This window comes from Hippocampus guttulatus, chromosome 21, assembly GCF_054856545.1.
Source record: "Hippocampus guttulatus isolate MCC_2025c chromosome 21, RoL_Hgut_1.0, whole genome shotgun sequence".
NCBI classification, from domain to species: domain Eukaryota; kingdom Metazoa; phylum Chordata; class Actinopteri; order Syngnathiformes; family Syngnathidae; genus Hippocampus; species Hippocampus guttulatus.
The window spans coordinates 12,767,033-12,784,379 of NC_141281.1; the positions used below are offsets into that span (position 1 = coordinate 12,767,033).

Below are 17,347 nucleotides of genomic sequence, written 5' to 3' on the forward strand. Positions count from 1 at the left end.
GTGCCGGCCTGACCGGGCAAGTCAATGCAGTGACTTTGTCCACGTCACGGCGGCCGACGCTACTCTTGAGTTTCACATTGGCAACGCGTGGCCGCCGTTTTCTGATTTTTTTCCCCCCCAAGTCAAAGGGACTCTCCAACTTCCCCGTCAGCATAGTTTAGCTAAACGAGCAATAGAATTATCCAAGAGGAGAGAGAGAGGGGAAAAAAAGCTTTAATCATCAAATCTTTTGTTCTTTCTGTTAAACTGTGAACATGAACATTATTATTATTATTTGATTTTTTCGCTTCTTCTGGGTGACTTTTAGGATAGTGTTTTGTTTTTGCATGTTTAATCAAATGAGCTTGATGATTTCTGTACACACACACACGCACACGCGTCATAAATAAAAGATGATGTTGCGCTCGGGGTTCTTCTCTAACTGTTTTTGTTTTGCTTCCCGAGATGAAAATGTTGATGATTTCTTGAGTTCATGTCGACTGTCAATCAATCAATCACACCAGCACTTGACTGTGAACGCACACTCAACAAGTGGACAAAGTCGTCAATGAAAGTACAAAAATAACGTTTGAAAACGCCTCTCGCTGTCCACGTTTTGTTTGTTTTTTTTTGCGGACCCCGCGTTGGAACGGAAAGCAGATTGCGGTCACTCATGCGAAGGGCTTGTTGACATGGATGCTTTATTTCACGTTGGCCGCGCATGCGCGCACACGCGGGAAAGGGCGCGAGCTGGCCGGACGTCGCGCTGATGGCGGTCAGGTGGTGGCCGCTCTCATCAGTGCCTGCTCACCAAACAAGTGCGTGAAGTGAAGCACGTGCTCCTCGCAGTGCTCGCCTGTGGACAAACACGACACGACACGAGGCGATTCAGCTTGCTTGCCAAACGGCGTGGCCCCGACATGTCTTTGCTGGTCTGGCTGTGGCGTCCGGGGGCACAAAGAGCCTACCTTTACGCTCGGACCGGACAACCCGTGATGCCTTCACTTCGGTTCGGAGCCATTCAATGGCCGAGCACCGTTTTCGGAAACCCGCTGGGCGGCCGCTGAAAAAGCGGCTCATTGGCCCACGCGACCGACACTCCGACGACTCGAGCCGCCTCCCGGTACTAAAGACGCCCCGAAAACGACGTCGACGAGCTCGGGAAGTGTCCAAGCTGGTCCGGGCTGTGCTCCGCTCAAGTGAACGCCGGTAAAAAAGCTCGCTAACGGGATCGCATACCTGTCAACTCATACGGTTTAGCCATAGTTCATACGGATTTTGTGGTGAATCTTACGTACATGGCACAAATCATACGGATTCTGAAAATTTCCGGGGGTTTTTTTTCACCAACTCCAAATGATTTGGAGTCGGTGAAAAAAGTAACGCAGGAATACAACTCTGAACACGGTAATGCCACGAAGTAGAATGATGATTAGACATTAAGCAGACATTGTATTATGGAGATCTACAATAAATATCATTGACAATTTCGTGGGTTTTTTTCTGTCGTTATTTTGACATATAAAATGCCTTGGTACGTTATAAGGATTTTTTGCTCTTTATAAGGATTTTTTTGGGTCGTTTATACAGGTCGGCGCTCCGAAAAGTTGACGGGTATGGGATCGAAATGAGGTTTTTGCTACGGCCGGCCTGGTTTGAGAATGGAATGGAAAGCTTTGCGAGTCTTTGATCCCGGCTGCGGTACGCCGCACCCGTTCGGACTGTCAAGTTTGCGGAACGGGGATGAGCGCGAGGCGAGCACTCATCGCCACTGGCTCACCGCGAGGCTAGCGTAGACCTCGCACGTCGATGTCGGGCGGGCGCCCCCCCGCTCGTCCGAGTGGGGGGGCCATTTGGAATTGGTCCACTAAGTGGCGCTCGGGGTTATTTCCCGTGCGCGTTGACGAATTGTGATCGAGCGGGTCGGCCAACCCACGAGGTTGAAAATGACTTGCCGTTTTAGAAAGCCGATCTTAAAGGCTCAACAGAACAAAATGTCGCTATCTCATTGCGGGAAAGAATCTGAAATCAAGGTTCCGCTTGTACAAAAATGTGTCGGTGGCATTTTGGTTGAGCGGTGGTGTACCGCGGGCTTCTTTTCTCATTTCCAACAACGGTGGCGCAGTAAGCGGAGACGGGCGCAAGATCCGTCAGGCCGCGATCCGCCGCTTCCGCCGGCATTTGGGGCCGAGCCGCGCGGGGCCCGGTCCGTCCCTCGTCGGCCCGAAATACCGCCGGAAGCTCACTGAGGCTAAGAAGCGTACGGGCGGGCGCGCTGACCCGGGTTGAACGCCGGGTTCCCCCTGAGGCGCTGGTTCCTCTGCTGGAAGGACCTGAAGATGGTGAAGAACAACATGTCGTCTCCCGTCTGTCGAGCCGCGTCCAGAAACTTGCGGGCGGACGTGTTGTCGTAGGCGCCTGCGCGAGGCACACGCCGCGTCATGAGGACAAACGCGGCGCTAGCTCCGGCCTTCGTTTTTGCGCGGCGACGTGACGTTACCGACGCTGCGGATGAATCGGAGCGCGCCCAGAACCTGCTGCTTGGACAGCAGAACCTCCACGATCTCGTCGTTGGCCGTCGACAGGCGCTGCGAGGGGGGGGGGGGCCGAAGGAAGCGTGTCGGAGGACGGTCGAGTGGAAGGACAAAGATGCGGCGGAGGAGTACCTTCAACATGTCCAGGGACAGCTGATGGGCGGGGGGGTAGGTGCTCTCCAGGGACAGGAGCAAACAGGCCTGAAAAGAGGTCGACGAGCGTGAGGGGCGCCTCGGCTTGAGATGCGATGACGCGGCGCCGCTGGGGTCCGCGTGAAAGGACGCCGCGGCCCATTTCCCAAACGGCGGAGGCGGGGCGAGCCGGCGTTAGCGTGACTCACAAGCGGCTTGGAGTCGGTGAGGACGTGGTACTGCAGGAACTGATGCAAGACGTAGAAGAGGTTGTGCTGCACCAGCGTCTTGATCACCAGCTCGTACAAGTAGTGCTGAAAGGACGGCGGGCAAAGTCAGTCGGCGCGCGGCCGGGACGGGGGTGGGCGGCGGCCCGTCGCGGGACCCGAGCTGACCTGCACGCCGATCTGGAAGTGGTTGAGCGAGCGAATGTACTCCATCAGCACGGCGATGGTGGACTTGTGGGAGGCGCCCTGCGCGACAAGACCGCAGCTTTCGTTTCGCCGCTACCGTCGGACTTTGACGGCCTCCGCGCAAATTCGGGAAATGCGGTGGCAAAATACCCGCGGGGAAAAGTTCGGATTCGTTCCTCCGGCTGATGTCGCTTCAACATAATGTAGGAACCGCCTCCCTCATCAATCAAAAAGCCACGTCGACGTACGGTACGGCCAAATCCCAATCGAGCGAAAGGACGCGTTTCCGTTTGTACCTTCCTCTCGGCGAACGCCGACAAGACGTGCGCGTACATGTCCGACTGGTCGATGACCGCCTGGCTTCTGATCGGTCGCTTGTGAGAAACTCCGCCTCGCGCCGGCCCCGCCTCCGCGGCCTGCCAACGCACACGCGTGTCATCCGGCTCCTCCCTTTCGGACGACGCCGCTCGCTCGCTCACCGCGCTGTAGCTTTGCTCCGCCTCCAGGAAGTCCTTGTACACCCGATTGAGTTTGTCGAAGACGCTCGCCACCACGGGAAGACTCGCTCGCCGCTCGCCGTCCACCACTACGCGTTACGTTAGCAATTAGCGCACCGGCGCGGCGACCCCGTCGCCGCGCCGGTGCGCTAATTGCGGACGTACGCTGCGAGCACACGGACAGGATGACCGTCTTGCAGTCGTCGCGTCGTAACAGGAAGTCCATCAATTTGCTTTTGTCCTGGAGCATGTCGACCGTCGGACTTAACTTGACGCGAAGATGCCACAGGTAACCTGTCGATCGATCCATTCATCCGTCAATCGGTCTGCGCGCGTGCGCGCGTGAGGGTGCGCGTCGACGGACCTTCGCTGGCGCTGATGATGATGTCGGGCTGGAAGACGCCCCAGGAAGACGAGTCTGCGCGACGGTCAAGTCGGACAACAAACGTACGAATAAACGCGCCCGTACGATGGAAGGATACACAGTTGACACGGGACGGGAAGTTGCGAGGGAACCACGGCCGGACCTTCAAACAACAGCGGAACGTTTTCATGAATGACATCCTCGTTATCGAGGCGTGCGTGCGTGCCTGCGTGCGTGCGTGCGTGCCTGCGTGCGGGATGCGGCACGGCTGTATGGAGCGAGCGGGAAGCACGGGCCGATGCGTGCTGACGGCGCCGTCCGACTCCTTCAACTTGATGTCGAACATCAGCGAGGTCTGAAACGGGCACGCGCGTCACGCGGCTTTGGCGCGTGATCCCGCGCGGGCGCGGGCGCGGACGCACCTGAGAGCTCTGATGATGGACCACCACCAGGTTGTCGACGATGTTGAGAGCAAATTTGCCGGCGGTGTTCAATTTCAGCACGTGGGTCTTCTTACACGCGCCCTCCCTGCGCAGGCGCGTTGACACGTGTGGCACTCGAAGAGATGCGCGCGGGTGTTTTTTTGCGTTTGTACCTGGGCAAGTGGTAGAGCACCACCTCGGCGCCGGGACTGTTGGCGCTCCTGGAGTGATGCTTCAGGTGCATCACGTACAACTGACCGTAACTGAAACACACACACACGCGCGCGCGCTGCGGTCCTTGAACCGAGGTCGGACGCGCGGCCGTATCCGCGTCGGAGCGACTTACATGGTCGCCATGGCGACGTCCCTCTCGGATAGGCTGAGTTTGGCCGGTTTGGGGACGACGGGCAGCTCGATCTCAAATTTGGACATCTTGGAGACGCTCCCGCCCTGACGCGATGGGGGGGCGCACGCGAGCGGAGTTCAGATGCGGCGGCGAGCAAGCCGGCGCGACGACGACGCGCGCGCTCGCGAGGCCTGACCCGGAAGGCGAAGGGCTGCAGGACGTTGGCCTGCACGGTGGTGGACAGCAGCATGACGGCGGTCTCGGGGCAGTATTGGTACCAGTTGACGTTGAGGCTGTGACTCTTGAGCAATTTGAGAGCGCGCTTGTCGGGAAACACCTGAACGGGAGACGCGTGTGGGCGGGGCTCGGCTCCCGAAGGAGCGCGGAGGTGGCCGAGGCGCTACCTGGTAGAACTCGATGCCCTGGTCGCTGACGAAGACGATCTCGTTCCAGGTGGTCCAGCAGAAGCCCAGAAGGTCGGCGTTCTTCATCTGAAGACGCGCCGCGCAAGCACGCGTCACTCGGACGACGGGCCGGGCCGGGATCGGTGGCTTTTGTGCGAGCGGCTCACCTTGCACTCGTGCGTGAACTCCGTGTGCGGGTAGTCGGGGATGAAGTTGATGAAGTCCTGAAAGACGGGCCGTTTTGTTGCCGTCGTCCCCCACACACAAAGGAAACAAACACGTTTCTGCACTCGGTTTGCGACTCGGCGATTGTCACAGACTGTCGAGCACCTACAAACAGTTTGTGCGGGGAAGGGGGACTCACCACGGACTTTGACGTTCTCTGCACGGCAAGAATTTTGTTGCCAATGGAGAATTTGATGCACTTGACTTCTCCTTTGTCCTCCATTCTGCACACGACACAAACGTTGAGCCCAAGCTCTCCTAAAAATAAGGATGACGAACGATTGTGGGGCGCCCGCGACTTGCCTGAAGGCGACGGAACTCTTGTCGTCCGGTCCTTTGACGACCACCCCCGTGGCGCCCCCGGAACGCACCGCGAACACCTGAAGGCGGCACCAGACCATCATCAGCTTCTTGTACGGACAAACGCATCGGATACCCGCAAGATATGCTGTTGGATGGCGTTTTTTTAAAATGTATTATTTTATTTTTTTGCGGCTCCGTTGCCGCCACTAGTCAGCTGACTCTCAGTCGAAGCTCGCGGAAGCGGACCTGTTTGTTGGCTTCGTCGAAGAAAACATTGTTGACGCTCGAAGCGTTTTCAAAGTGGACCAGGTTGTCGCAAAGCTCCAAGTAGTGCTCGTCGCTCATTGTCTTAAAACATCAGATCGATCTTTTGGGTTTTTTTTTCCCTCCCTCTACTTTTACGGCCACCAAAACAAGACGGGCGGAAATGTCGTTGGCTGTCGGTTCAACGACTTCCGGTACGCAGTTTCACAATAAAAAAATCCGTTCGCTCTTCAAATGAAAATTGAAAGTAGGAAGCACGACGAGCCATTCATTGGGACCGGCTGTCGACGCGATGAGGACAAGCGGCAACGACGGAGAAGATAAGCCGCGATGGAAACTGAGGGCTGAGGAGCATTTCGGATTGCTCTTCTTTTTGTGTGAAATCGTCACTCGGAGCGAATCAACTTGACATATTCATTCGAAAAGACATTTACATATTCAGTGAAATGTTTTTTTTTGTTTGTTTGTTCAAGAAGCTTACGAGACCACGGTCTCCTTATCAAAACAGAATTCACGAGTCCAGTTTATTGTCTTGTATTCTGTCAATGAAATACATCTGAAAATACGTAGAAAGAAAAAAAAGCGGACGAGACCCGGAAGTGTTTGATTTCCTGCCGTCACCGCGTCAACCTTGTTTGCCCTGCGGCCATCTTTCGGCTTTTGGTCCTGCCTTCTTGTTCTCCTCCCAACCTCTCTCGAAATGACTTTGATGGCTCTGACACGCTTCACGTTAACGAGTCGGTGAGTTTTTCTTTCACTTCTGCGGAAATCCCCGCCGAGGGCGAAGTTGGTGTTCGTTAACGTCAAGAGAAAGGCCGCAGGAGCGAAAGGTCAACTGATGCGTTTCAAAGAAAGACGAGAAAGGAACCCCGTCTAGTCGAGTGGCACTTTTGGGCAGAGGAGCGAGGACGTCGGGGCGCGGTGGTCGAGGGAGCGCTCGAAACTGTCCCTCGGTGTGATAGCGAGCGCGAATGGTTGTTTTTCTGTGCGATTTTTCTGCGCTTGGCTGGCAACCCGTTCGGGGTCTACCCCGCCCGCTGCCCGAAGTCGGCTGGCGTAGGCTCCCGCGCGCCTGCGACCCTCCGGAGGAGATCCCGATCAGATTATGGATGGATGGAGTGAGTGAGGACGTCACGCGATGCATCCTGGGAAGCTAGCGAAGGGATACGTCGGCAAATGTCAGGGAGTAAGACGAGAGCGAGAGGCACCGCGATGTGATAGAACGCAAACAAAAGTCAAGAGAGTCACCGGAAGTGATCCGTCTCACTGGCCTTTGGAGTTGAGATGTCGGCGCGTTGTGTTGTTGTTGACGTGTTGTGGTTGCGTGTGGCGATCAGGTTGTGGCGATTGTCCGGCGTTCCCACCGTGAGCTTCCACACCGGCAAGACTTGGGCGAGGGGTGAGGCGCCCTTTTGAGCTCCTCCGTGCCGCGGCGCGGGTCACCTTCGCCACCGATGCCGACGTGAGTGTGGTTGCGTTCAGGTGTGACCCAGGAGCGCTTTGAGGAGGCCAAGAACAAACTTTCCTCGTTGAAGGAAGATCCCGGGAATGACGTCAAGCTGAAGATCTACGCCCTCTTCAAACAGGTCAACATCTCGTTCAGCTTTCTTTTCGGCTTTCACGAACAGGACGGGCTTCTTTGTGGCTCAAATGACAGGCCACGCACGGTCCATGTGACACCCCCAAACCCGGGATGTTGGACTTCATCAACAAGGCCAAGTGGGACTCGTGGAAGTCTCTGGGATCCATGACACAGGTCCGGGCACTTTCTGGCCTTTGGCCTTTTTTCGGGCACGTCATGGCGTGTTCCGTGACGCGCCTCGCGCGGCATTCGACAAAGTGCACATCGTGACCATTTTTGTTTGTTTTTCATGGCAAATGTCCCCAAGATCTAAAATGTGATTGATAGGAGGAGGCCCGGCAGCGGTACTGCGATCTGATCGGCTCCCTGGCGGCGGCAGAAGGCGGAGCCGCCGCCCGAGCGCCCGCCCGGTCGTCCTCCGCCGGCGGCCGCACGTACGACTCCCTGTTGGTCAGCGCGCAGGATGACATCACCACCATCGTGCTCAACCGCCCCGCCAAGAAGAACGCCATCACCACCCAGGTGACGCCGACCCATCCTCTCAAACGTCATCGTCGTCGTCGCCCCCCCTCCTTGTTCGATAACTAAATGGCCTAACTTTGTTCCCGGGCGCTTCTGCGAGTTGGAGATAAAAGAGTTGACATGGAGCTGACATGTTGCGTATGTTTCAGATGTACGAGGAGATCATTGAAGCTCTGCAGCACGCAGCCCGCGACCACTCGGTCGTCACCGTCTTTACCGGTAACGCGCACGCGCACGCACACACGCACGCCTCCCTTCTCAGCGGAAGCACACGCGTCGCGTCTGTTCGGGTGCTTTGCCAGGCGCCGGGGATTTTTACTGCAGCGGCAACGATCTGAGCAACTTCACCGAGATCCCCGAGGGAGGTGTGGAGCAGATGGCCAAAGCCGGCGGGGAGCTGCTCAGGTGAGGGCTCGCTCGCTCGCTCGCTCGCCCATCCATCGAGCGAGCGGTGCCGGGATGGAGAGTAGTAAGATTGTCGCTCATTGCCGCCCCCTTGTGGACAGGAGGTACGTGAAAGCCTTCATCGACTTCCCCAAGCCGCTGGCGGCGGTGGTGAACGGACCGGCCGTGGGAATCTCCGTCACCGTCATGGGAATGTTCGACTTGGTCTACGCAACGGAGAGCGTATGCGCCCGCGCCCGCGGCAAACTCGTGATTTGCGTTTATTCCAAATCAAAGTCGTGAAATCATTTGTCATATTTAGGCTACTTTCCACACGCCCTTCAGCCAACTGGGCCAGAGTCCGGAAGGCTGCTCGTCATACACGTTCCCTCGCATCATGGGCCTCGGCAAGGTACACCCGCGCGAGAACCGCGCGCGCGCGCGCACGCTTGCGATTGACAGCGGCGCACGTGCAGGCCAACGAGATGCTGCTGTTCAACAAGAAGCTCACGGCCTTCCAGGCATGCCAGCTGGGCCTGGTCACGCAAGTCTTCCCCGACAGCAGCTTCCACGCGGAAGTTTGGAGCCGACTGAAGAACTACGCCAAGCTACCTCCAAATGTAAATGCGCACAGTTCGCGGCAGAGGGGGATCAACATCACCGCAAAAAGACCATTTTAGACGATACGCATCGCTTTGCGGGGCTTGACGTTAACGATGGCCCGGCCCGGGGCGACGGCGAAGCTTAAGACGCCGGGCCCAAGAAAAAGGAGCCGAGAAAAAGATGTCTGGCTCATCGCTCCGGTTGAAAAAGCAAACTGTACCTCTCCCGCCCCCAGCGGGAGGCGTGAGCTCGTAACGTCGTCGGGTGTGTGTGTGTTCCCTTAGTCTCTGGCGCTGTCCAAGCAACTGATCCGCTCGGTGGAGAAAGAGCGCCTCCACGCCGTCAATGACGCCGAGGTGGACTGTCTGATAGAGCGATGGATGTCGGATGAGTGCTTCAACGCCGTCACGAGCTTCTTTCAGGCCAAAGCGAAGCTTTGAGCTGTGACGGCAAGCGTCGGGACCCGCCGCCAGGAGTGTCTCCGCGGCGGCGTGCCGCCGTGCGCCGGTCGTCGATGCCATTGATTGGCAGCAGACATTTCGGCCAACGTGAAGGATCAAGTGCCTGACCGGATTTGCACGCGTGCGTGGCACTCAACTCTATCCTGTGTGTCCATTTGTCTACAGGGGGGGGAAAAAAGTTGTTCAAATGATCAATAAACACGTCTCCTTTCTTTGACATGTCTAATCACTTGGTGTTGTTAGCGGGAGCTATTGTTGAGATTCGTTAGCAATTATCATCTTGTCATTTATTTGTGATTGTGATCGTGGTGTATTAACCATCATAGATTTGTACGTTGTTCGGACGCATTGACTTCCCGTGCTTTGTATTGCCGTCTACTGCGCATGCGTGAAAATGTTACCGGAACGCTAAGCTCTTCCCTACGAGGTTAATGGCGGAACTCGACGGTCGAATACACAATAGAAAACGCGCGTGTGTGCCTCGTCGTTTCAAGACACAACGGTGATCGTTCAAATTGCCGACATCGAAGCCACGAAGCGCCCGCCATGATGAGCGTCGTCGAGTTGCCCGGCAACGAATCGTCCAATCGCGAAGCGCACCGCCTCCCTTTAAAAAAAGGGGAGGCCCCTCCTCGCGCGCGTCAACGCAAGATGGCGGCCGTCCGAGATGGTGACGCGTACCTCGGCTTCGACTTCAGCACTCAGCAGGTAAGAAACAAAACGCCATCCCGTGGTCGCGTGTAAACATCTCGGAACCGTAATAAGCTGTCCAAACGTTTTTGATCGTAACACGGGACAAAGCTATCGATTAACCCCCTTCCAACGACGCCATCTTTGTCAACTTGTTTGTGAAGTTAAAGGTGGTCGCCATCGATCGCGACCTGAATGTCATCCATCAGAGCCAAGTGCACTTTGACTCTCAGCTGCCGGAGTTCGGGTACGTGAGCGCGTCCGCACTCGGTGTCATGCGATAAGGCACGCCGCGCACTTGACGGAAACGACCTAACGTCAAGTTTAGCTGTCGGGTCTTGATCATGTCAAGTCAAGTCCAACTTGAGTGTCAAATGTGCCGCATCCCTCTCAAGACAACATCCATTGAACTAGTTTGAATAGTTGACTTGGAGTGAGTCTATTCTCCATCCGGTCCCTTGATTGTAGTCATTTGCATAGTTTGACTGTAAGGCGCGGGGCCGAATGGAGGTCAGGTTCACTTGTCGTCGACAAGCCCTCCATCGGGCAAATCATTTGGATTTTGGGGTGCAGGACGGAGGGGGGCGTCCACGTGGGTGCGGACGGCCTGACGGTGACATCGCCCGCCCTGATGTGGGTCAAGGTGCGAGCGCACCCGGACGGTCGCGTGACCCGCCTTCAAGCGCCGGTTCATATTCTCGACCGGTCTCCAGGCTCTGGACCTCCTTTTGGAGCAGATGCGGGAAGCGGGCTTTGACTTCTCCAGGGTGCGGGCGCTGTCGGGCAGCGGTCAGGTGACCCGGTGACTTTTTCTCACGCGCTTCCCGCCGTCCGTCGGTCAAAGCGGATCGCGGGCAACGTCCCGCTCTCGTCCTCTCAGCAACACGGCAGCGTGTACTGGAAGAAGGGGGCCGCCGCCGTCCTCCGGGGGCTCCGCCGCCAGCACGGCCTCGGCCGGCAGCTCCAGGTGATCGCGCGTATGCGAGACCCTCGGCCCGCCCGTCTCTCGCGAGAAAGTGGCACGGTATCGCCGGCCGACGAGCGTTCTCGGGACCGCTTTGTCCGACGGCTCCGCCTCCTGCGCCGGAGTGCTCGGCGGTGTGTTTCAGGACTGTTTCTCGGTGCGCGACTGTCCCGTGTGGATGGACTCGAGCAGCGGGCCGCAGTGTGAGCGCCTGCAGCGGGCGGCGGGGGGCGCCGGCGAGCTGGCGGACATCACGGGCTCCAGGGCCTACGAGGTGCTCCTCGCGCACGCACGAGCGCGCGCGCAAATCCTCTGGTGGTGACACGTTTGGCTGCGCGCAGCGCTTCACAGGAAGTCAGATTGCCAAGATGCGCGAGGGACGGCCGCGAGAGTTCCAGGACACCGAGGTTTTAGCCCCGCCCCCGCCCCCGCCCCCGCCTCAGATGCGCCCCGACTGACCTCGGTGCGACCTCCCTTTCAGAGGATCTCTTTGGTCAGCAGCTTTGCGGCGTCGCTCTTCCTCGGCGCCTACGCCGCCATCGACTACAGCGACGGTAGGTGACCAAACGTCCTCGCTCCCGCCGATGGCGTCGCGAGGCTTGGGCGGGGCAGCGTGCAATTTGGAGCGAAATCCCTTTTGTCATTCCTATTTGCTGGCGAGGACGGCTCGGCAACTCCGACGCGAGTCGAGCGGCTCCGAAATTCCATTTTTGCCGCGATCCAATCCACGTTTTTTTGCCGATTCTTGGCTAAAAGGGACGGACGGGATCTATCCCGTCCTTGCGCCGGAGAAGCTTTGTCATTCGGGAGTCCTGCGCCGACTGAGCGCGCGGCCCGCTTCCCTCTTCAAGGTTCCGGGATGAACCTTCTGGACATCCGCAGCAAAAAGTGGAACGAGGCCTTGCTGGAGGCGGCGTGTCCCCGTCTGGACGTCCTGCTGGGAACGCCGCTGCCCTCCGCGTCCGTGCTGGTGAGACGGCCGTCCGAGCGGGTCCCCCCCCTCCCCCGAGACCCGCCCTAACCCGGCGCGACCGTCCGTCAGGGTGCCGTGTCGCCCTACTGGGTGCGCAGGTTCGGCTTCTCGGAGGCGTGCGAGGTGGTGGCCTTCACCGGAGACAACCCAGGTGAGCGCCGCCTGCCCGTCCGCGCCCCCGCCCGCCCCGACCGCCGTTTGTCTCTTTTTCTCAGCGTCTTTGGCGGGGATGAGGCTCCGGCAGGGAGACCTGGCCGTAAGTGCGCCCGAGCGGCAGCTTTTCGGGAACGGAGGGCGGCGCGGCGTGACGGACGTGCGCGCGCGTGTGTCGCAGGTGAGTCTGGGTACCAGCGACACGCTGTTCGCGTGGCTGCGGCGCGCCCGGCCGGCTCTCGAAGGTCACGTGTTCGTCAATCCCGTCGACTGCCAGCAGTTCATGGCTCTCTTGTGGTGAGCGCGCCGCGCCGCGCCGCCTTTCGGGCCGTCGGCGCGAAAGGCGCGACCGAGCCGAACGCCGGCGTGCGGCTCCTCGTGCGCTCCTCAGCTTCAAGAACGGCTCTTTGACCCGAGAACGACTGAGGAACCGCTGCGCCGATGCTTCGTGGGAACGCTTCTCTGCCGCTTTGAGACAAACGCCCCTCGGAAACGACGGCTACATCGGTATCGTCGGCCCACTTTCCTCGGCTCCTTTCCTTTCCTTTCCCTCCTTCTGACTTCCCGTTTGCAGGCTTTTATTTTGACGTGATGGAGATCACGCCTCCTGCGGTGGGAGTTCATCTCTTCGATGCGGATGACAACGAGGTGGGTGTCGCGCGGCCGCTGGCGCGCGCGCCAGCGGCCGCGCGAGAGAGTACTTGCGTTGTCCTGCAGGTGTCCTCGGTGAGCGCTCGGGTGGAGGTACGGGCCCTGGTGGAGGGTCAGTTCCTTTCAAGGCGGCTCCACGCTGAACGTCTGGGCTACTCCATCAGTAAGAGCAGACGCATCGTCCAAAGAACGCGCGCGCGCGCGCACGAACGGACACGAATCTGGTCCGCTTCAGTTCCAGGAACTCGAATTTTGGCAACGGGCGGAGCGTCGCGGAACAAAGACATCCTGCAGGTGAGCGCCAAAGCTAACGCGCTAACGCCACGCCGGCGTCACGCAAACGTCTCCTCGTCTGCGCGTATTTGTGCGTCAGGTGTTGAGCGACGTGTTCAACGCGCCGGTTTACACGGCGGACGTGTCCGACTCGGCTTGCCTGGGCTCCGCCTACAGAGCGCTGCACGGTACGCTCGCGCCCGCTTCCTAATCCCAGCGTCTTAAGCAAACTTTTTCCTGCGAGGGCCGCATAACTTTTCCCTTCTCCGGCGGGGGGCCGGTGTCGGTTTGTAACAGAAAAAGTGTGACGATCGTAGGGGAGCTTAAAAAAAATATTGTTTTCCAGAAAGCCACACATAACCAAATAACCCTGTGCAGGTTCTTTACACAACGTGTAAACGCGTTCTACTAATTGATCTGAGACGCAACTAAAACACTGAAACATTCTCTGGTGTGTAAATAACTTTGTGACCTTGATTTCAACCCTATTTGCGTCATGGGTCATTTTGACCCGAAGACCACCTTTGTACTTTTTTTTTTGTACAGCTTCCATGGAAATGTGAATAAAGAAAAAACATTTCACTTTTTCTGCAGTTGGGGCCAATCTAGCAAAAGTCATAACATTTCAAGTTAAAACAAATGATCATTTAGGGGTTTTTGGGGGCGTTTTTAACACAGTGACGGGTCATTTTGGCCCGAGGACAACAGGAGGGTTAGAGGGCCGGGCCAAATGTGCCGACGGGCCGTAGTTTGGGGACCCCCGGTCTTAAAGCGTGACACGCGGCCGCGTTGTCGTTCTTCAGCCGCAAGCGCGCTTGTAAGCGAGGACAAAGGAAGGCAGCCGAGAGAGGAAGGAGCAAGGAAGTAGACTGAGATTTGTTCTTGCTTTTACCGTTTGCTGCTTTCTACCGTCTTTATTACCGTTTATTGTAGATGTTCAATTGCTCCGTGCGCAGCGCTTCGGAGGCGGCGACGGCTGCTTGAAAGTGCTCGAGAAATACACTTGAGCTGAGTCGACAAAAATAAGCAAGGAAAGGAAGGAGGGAAGGCCAGCAAAAGTCTTGAGGCTCAACACGGTCGCTCGCTCGTCAAGTTGCTCGCTTGCTCCCTTTTGTGTACGTTTGACACCGCCGACGAAGGCGCAGGAGGAGCGATCTTGCCGACCGCCGTTTCCGCCTCCTCTCAGGTGCGCTTCGGCAAGCGGGCGTGTCCTTCTTTGACATCTTGAAGAAAGCTCCCGAGGCGCGACTTGCCGCCACGCCGCAGCCTCACGCGCCCCAGGTACGCACGCACGCACGCACGCATACTGGGCAGGTGAGGAGCAGGAAAAGATGGCTGAAAATGAGAGAATTGAAATTGGCCAGTTTGCAAAGGCCCAGCTGGCTTCACTGTCGATTTCCAGAGGGGAAAAAACCCAACAAGACAAGCGGAGATGATGGAGCCCGCATCCCTTTGTGACCGATGCGCGTGTGTGCGTCAGGTGTACCGCGAGATGCTGCAGCGTTACGGCCGGCTGGAGGAGAAAATCCTGCGGGAGCTGCGCCCCTAAACGCCTCAAAGCCACGCGACGGGCCGTGGCGGTGTTCGACGAGAGCGCCACCGGGCGGGCGCGGCACCGCGAGGCGGATGCGCCGGCCAGCCCGTCGCCGTGCCGCCTTCATAATAAAGCTTCAAAAATCAAAGGGCGCGGTGATGACTCCGAGTGCTGCTCAGACTTCCTGTTGTGAACTTTTGAACTGTGGCCATTGGGATTTTTTCCGGCGGGAAAAACAAATGGTACGCGCGCGTCACATTTTCAACTTTTGTGTGTGGAAAGAAAGTCTTTTGTTGTTGTTTTGCAAATGCGGATGTCGAATCGACAAACTCCAAGGTGAGCATTTGTCAAACGCCAGCCTCCCCCCCTTGATGACGCCCTTTTCGAAAGATTCAACAAAAACATTTGCTCAAATGCGTCCGGTCAGCCTTGACCCATTTAATTTGCATTGCTTTTATGCTGGCGCTGCGGTGAGCCAACATGCCCCCCCCCCCCTGCCTTGGGAGGTCGGACGTTCAAATGCGAGCGGAGGAAGCCTTCCGCTGTGCGGTTGCTGTCGCCGTCATCGAGGCTTTTTTTCCTCCCGCGTTTCAAAAACACGTGGGTCCGTTCGGTTCTGACAATTTGGTCCACGCGCGCGCCGCCGTTGGCCGGCGGCTACTCCGGGGCGGACCCAAAGTCGGCCGCTCGCGCCGATGCAACGCCAACGGGAAGAGGAGGGGCCAAAGGTGTCGCGGAGGCTGACGGCGACGAGGCCCGCGCTGCGTCCGGAGGCGACGAGAAGGATCGCAGACGTCCGGGCTCGCTGGCGTACGTCTCCAGGCGGAAGGCGCCCACCTGCCCCGGGCCGCGGGGGCCCCGGAGAGGAGGGGGAGGGGGCGGCGGCTGAGGGGGGGCGCACGACAAGCTGAACGCTGGCCCGCACCGCGGCCGGGACCGGGAGGAACCGAGCGGATGGAAAAAGAGGGAACGGAGAAAGCTTCAGATGACCACGTGAGACACGCGCGGCCCGAGACGGGGGCAGCCGCTCACACACACACACACACCTCTGGATTTGCTCCTCTTGTTGCGTGAGAAGAGTTTGTTGGCAATGGGGGACATTTGCTGGTTAGATTCTCTGGAGGCCGACCTGAACATCCCACTAAAGCTCAGCCTTGCCGCACACACGCACGCACACACATAAACTCAGTCCCAAAGCGTTCCTCGTGTCAATAAAGTGTGTTTACCTTCTTGTGGGGGGCGGGGTCTCTGCAATGCTTTTGCCCGAGTTGGGCATGGCCCCCGAGGCTGCGCCGCCCGCTTGCAGGACCGAGTTCCTGCCGCCGTTCGACTCCCCCTGGAGGAGCACGCGCATACTGCAGCATCAGCACAACGTCACCGAAGGTCGCGAAAGGTCAGGTGCCGGAGGGACGCCCGCTTGTTACCTTCCTCGCTTTGTCGTTCTCCGCTCCGGCCGGCGCCTTTGCGGAAGCCATTGCAAAAATGTCCTACGGCACCATCGTCATCGTCAAAACCGGACCCCCGTTCCAAATCGCCGATGCTAAATGCGGCGGCTCGCGGCAGAGGAAGAACATCCGCCGTCCGAGCTTTGCCAAAAGATTATGCGCTGGGGATTGGCAGTCGCCCGACTTCCGCTCGATCGAAATCATCATATTCGCGTTCGCATTTGATTGCGTTGTTTAAAATGCACTTTTCAACCATGGCGAACGAGCCAGTTGACCGCCGCGTGCCGAAGGAGAAGATAAATGAGTACGTACCTAAGTCACAATGAACCGAAATGGCGGGGGAAAAGCTCGAGTCGGGTCGAGCGCCTTACTCGATTTCTCAAAAAGAGCCGTCGGCCGACCGGTCCATTGCGACGACGTGACGGTCAAAAGGGTCGAGACGCATTCTGGAGAGCGCGCAGCCGCGCGCCGACCGATGTGATCAAGAGTGACTGAGGCCGTCGGGCCAACCGTCATCTGTTCTCATCTCACGCCGACCTGCCTCTTTGTCACTCGTTTTGTCCCGCAACAGCCAATCGGCAGCGAGGATGCTCCCGTGCGTGCTCTTGTGTGTGTGTGTGTGTGTGTGTGTGTCAAAGCTGCTATCGGCAGCGAGGTCGCAGAGGGCGCCTGCCATTCCACAAGGTTGATTGTGGGGGCGTGGCCAGCAAGGAGCAACGTGGCTGACAAGACAAAACAGAAGACTCGCAACGAGGTGGGCTCGCCTTCAGCGGGTTGACGCAAGTGACTCGAGACCGGACCACTTCAGTTCAGGGGCATGCGGGACGTAGGTCTTGAACTGACTACAAAGAACTGACGACTCATCATTGGACACTGTTCGAATGTCCAAATGTTCTTTCAGTGTTATTGGCGTCCCAAAGTGTGATACCATCCTGTTTTTTATTTATTTATAATAAATAGCCCCAAAAAAAGACGACCAAGTATAGTAAGGCGTTTTTAGCCGAAAAAAATGACAATGTATAGTAAGGCGTTTTTAGGCCCCAAAAAAGACGACCATGTATAGTAAGGCGTTTGTAGCCCCAAAAAAAGACGACCGAGTATAGTAAGACGTTTTTAGGCCCCAAAAAAGACGAACAAGTATAGTAAGGCGTTTTTAGGCCCCAAAAAAGACGACCATGTATAGTAAGCCGTTTTTAGGCCCAAAAAAAGACAACATAGTATAGTAAGGC

At 57.6% G+C, this 17,347-nt stretch overlaps 4 protein-coding genes across 19 annotated transcripts; 2 read left to right on the forward strand and 2 right to left on the reverse strand.

Moving 5' to 3' along the window:
• Positions 1–661: 661 nt before the first annotated feature.
• Positions 662–6,063, reverse strand: LOC147187234 (regulator of MON1-CCZ1 complex-like). Of its 3 annotated transcripts, XM_086101660.1 has the most exons (21): positions 5,866–6,063; positions 5,620–5,696; positions 5,456–5,540; positions 5,259–5,315; positions 5,092–5,178; positions 4,884–5,024; positions 4,688–4,791; positions 4,515–4,604; positions 4,342–4,447; positions 4,166–4,274; positions 4,038–4,082; positions 3,920–3,973; positions 3,721–3,849; positions 3,538–3,644; positions 3,355–3,474; positions 3,041–3,118; positions 2,855–2,959; positions 2,646–2,714; positions 2,480–2,567; positions 2,260–2,397; positions 662–835 (listed from the first exon to the last, which is right to left on the reverse strand). In XM_086101660.1, the coding sequence occupies exons 1-21, from the start codon at positions 5,962–5,964 to the stop codon at positions 756–758; spliced, it is 1,968 nt and encodes a 655-aa protein (XP_085957786.1). In that variant the 5' UTR covers positions 5,965–6,063; the 3' UTR covers positions 662–755. The 3 variants fall into 3 exon arrangements, with proteins under 3 accessions (XP_085957786.1, XP_085957785.1, XP_085957787.1); XM_086101659.1 differs by having other exon boundaries at positions 4,166–4,447; XM_086101661.1 differs by having other exon boundaries at positions 4,166–4,447; positions 5,620–5,764; positions 5,866–6,026.
• An 86-nt stretch (positions 6,064–6,149) lies between these two features.
• eci2 (enoyl-CoA delta isomerase 2) lies at positions 6,150–9,647 on the forward strand. Of its 3 annotated transcripts, XM_086101674.1 has the most exons (11): positions 6,154–6,624; positions 7,221–7,282; positions 7,366–7,469; positions 7,541–7,639; positions 7,793–7,987; positions 8,137–8,206; positions 8,290–8,392; positions 8,494–8,614; positions 8,694–8,783; positions 8,848–8,991; positions 9,259–9,647. In XM_086101674.1, the coding sequence occupies exons 1-11, from the start codon at positions 6,584–6,586 to the stop codon at positions 9,412–9,414; spliced, it is 1,185 nt and encodes a 394-aa protein (XP_085957800.1). In that variant the 5' UTR covers positions 6,154–6,583; the 3' UTR covers positions 9,415–9,647. The 3 variants fall into 3 exon arrangements, with proteins under 3 accessions (XP_085957801.1, XP_085957799.1, XP_085957800.1); XM_086101673.1 differs by having other exon boundaries at positions 6,153–7,282; XM_086101675.1 differs by lacking the exon at positions 8,848–8,991 and having other exon boundaries at positions 6,150–7,282.
• Positions 9,648–9,976: 329 nt separating this feature from the next.
• Positions 9,977–14,821, forward strand: LOC147187236 (xylulose kinase-like). 10 transcript variants are annotated; one of them, XM_086101664.1, is made up of 19 exons: positions 9,978–10,143; positions 10,290–10,372; positions 10,699–10,768; positions 10,839–10,919; positions 11,006–11,092; positions 11,235–11,363; positions 11,431–11,496; positions 11,571–11,643; positions 11,941–12,059; positions 12,132–12,213; positions 12,278–12,318; positions 12,397–12,512; positions 12,607–12,722; positions 12,790–12,863; positions 12,933–13,029; positions 13,102–13,160; positions 13,240–13,327; positions 14,326–14,453; positions 14,542–14,821. In XM_086101664.1, exons 1-19 carry the CDS (start codon positions 9,982–9,984, stop codon positions 14,686–14,688), a joined length of 1,818 nt encoding a protein of 605 aa, XP_085957790.1. In that variant the 5' UTR covers positions 9,978–9,981; the 3' UTR covers positions 14,689–14,821. The 10 variants fall into 10 exon arrangements, 8 of the variants coding, with proteins under 8 accessions (XP_085957788.1, XP_085957789.1, XP_085957796.1 ...); XM_086101666.1 differs by having other exon boundaries at positions 14,326–14,420; positions 14,620–14,821; XM_086101662.1 differs by having other exon boundaries at positions 9,977–10,143; positions 12,278–12,512.
• A 266-nt stretch (positions 14,822–15,087) lies between these two features.
• On the reverse strand, positions 15,088–16,773 carry LOC147187237 (uncharacterized). 3 transcript variants are annotated; one of them, XM_086101679.1, is made up of 5 exons: positions 16,431–16,763; positions 16,098–16,160; positions 15,900–16,009; positions 15,720–15,826; positions 15,088–15,587 (listed from the first exon to the last, which is right to left on the reverse strand). In XM_086101679.1, the coding sequence occupies exons 2-5, from the start codon at positions 16,146–16,148 to the stop codon at positions 15,331–15,333; spliced, it is 525 nt and encodes a 174-aa protein (XP_085957805.1). In that variant the 5' UTR covers positions 16,149–16,160; positions 16,431–16,763; the 3' UTR covers positions 15,088–15,330. The 3 variants fall into 3 exon arrangements, with proteins under 3 accessions (XP_085957805.1, XP_085957806.1, XP_085957804.1); XM_086101680.1 differs by having other exon boundaries at positions 15,720–15,802; positions 16,098–16,773; XM_086101678.1 differs by having other exon boundaries at positions 16,098–16,759.
• Positions 16,774–17,347: the final 574 nt, after the last annotated feature.

Bases quoted from the DNA above. Each gene is read 5' to 3' on its own strand.
- LOC147187234 (XM_086101659.1), bottom strand. From the start codon at position 5,964: ATGAGCGACGAGCACTACTTGGAGCTTTGCGACAACCTGGTCCACTTT. The intron at 5,025-5,091 runs GTAGCGCCTCGG...TCTCCCGTTCAG, and splicing joins AGGGCATCGAGTTCTACCAG to GTGTTTCCCGACAAGCGCGC. The intron at 3,645-3,720 runs GTACGTCCGCAA...CGTAACGCGTAG, and splicing joins CCTGTCCGTGTGCTCGCAGC to TGGTGGACGGCGAGCGGCGA.
- LOC147187237 (XM_086101679.1), bottom strand. From the start codon at position 16,148: ATGGCTTCCGCAAAGGCGCCGGCCGGAGCGGAGAACGACAAAGCGAGG. The intron at 16,010-16,097 runs GTAACAAGCGGG...GTGCTCCTCCAG, and splicing joins AGAACGACAAAGCGAGGAAG to GGGGAGTCGAACGGCGGCAG. The intron at 15,588-15,719 runs GTGTGTGTGTGT...GGTGCGGGCCAG, and splicing joins CAAGAGGAGCAAATCCAGAG to CGTTCAGCTTGTCGTGCGCC.
- LOC147187236 (XM_086101662.1), top strand. From the start codon at position 9,982: ATGATGAGCGTCGTCGAGTTGCCCGGCAACGAATCGTCCAATCGCGAA. The intron at 12,723-12,789 runs GTATCGTCGGCC...TCCCGTTTGCAG, and splicing joins CGGAAACGACGGCTACATCG to GCTTTTATTTTGACGTGATG. The intron at 13,161-13,239 runs GTGAGCGCCAAA...TTTGTGCGTCAG, and splicing joins GGAACAAAGACATCCTGCAG to GTGTTGAGCGACGTGTTCAA.
- eci2 (XM_086101673.1), top strand. From the start codon at position 7,168: ATGTCGGCGCGTTGTGTTGTTGTTGACGTGTTGTGGTTGCGTGTGGCG. The intron at 7,988-8,136 runs GTGACGCCGACC...CGTATGTTTCAG, and splicing joins AGAACGCCATCACCACCCAG to ATGTACGAGGAGATCATTGA. The intron at 8,992-9,258 runs GTAAATGCGCAC...GTGTTCCCTTAG, and splicing joins ACGCCAAGCTACCTCCAAAT to TCTCTGGCGCTGTCCAAGCA.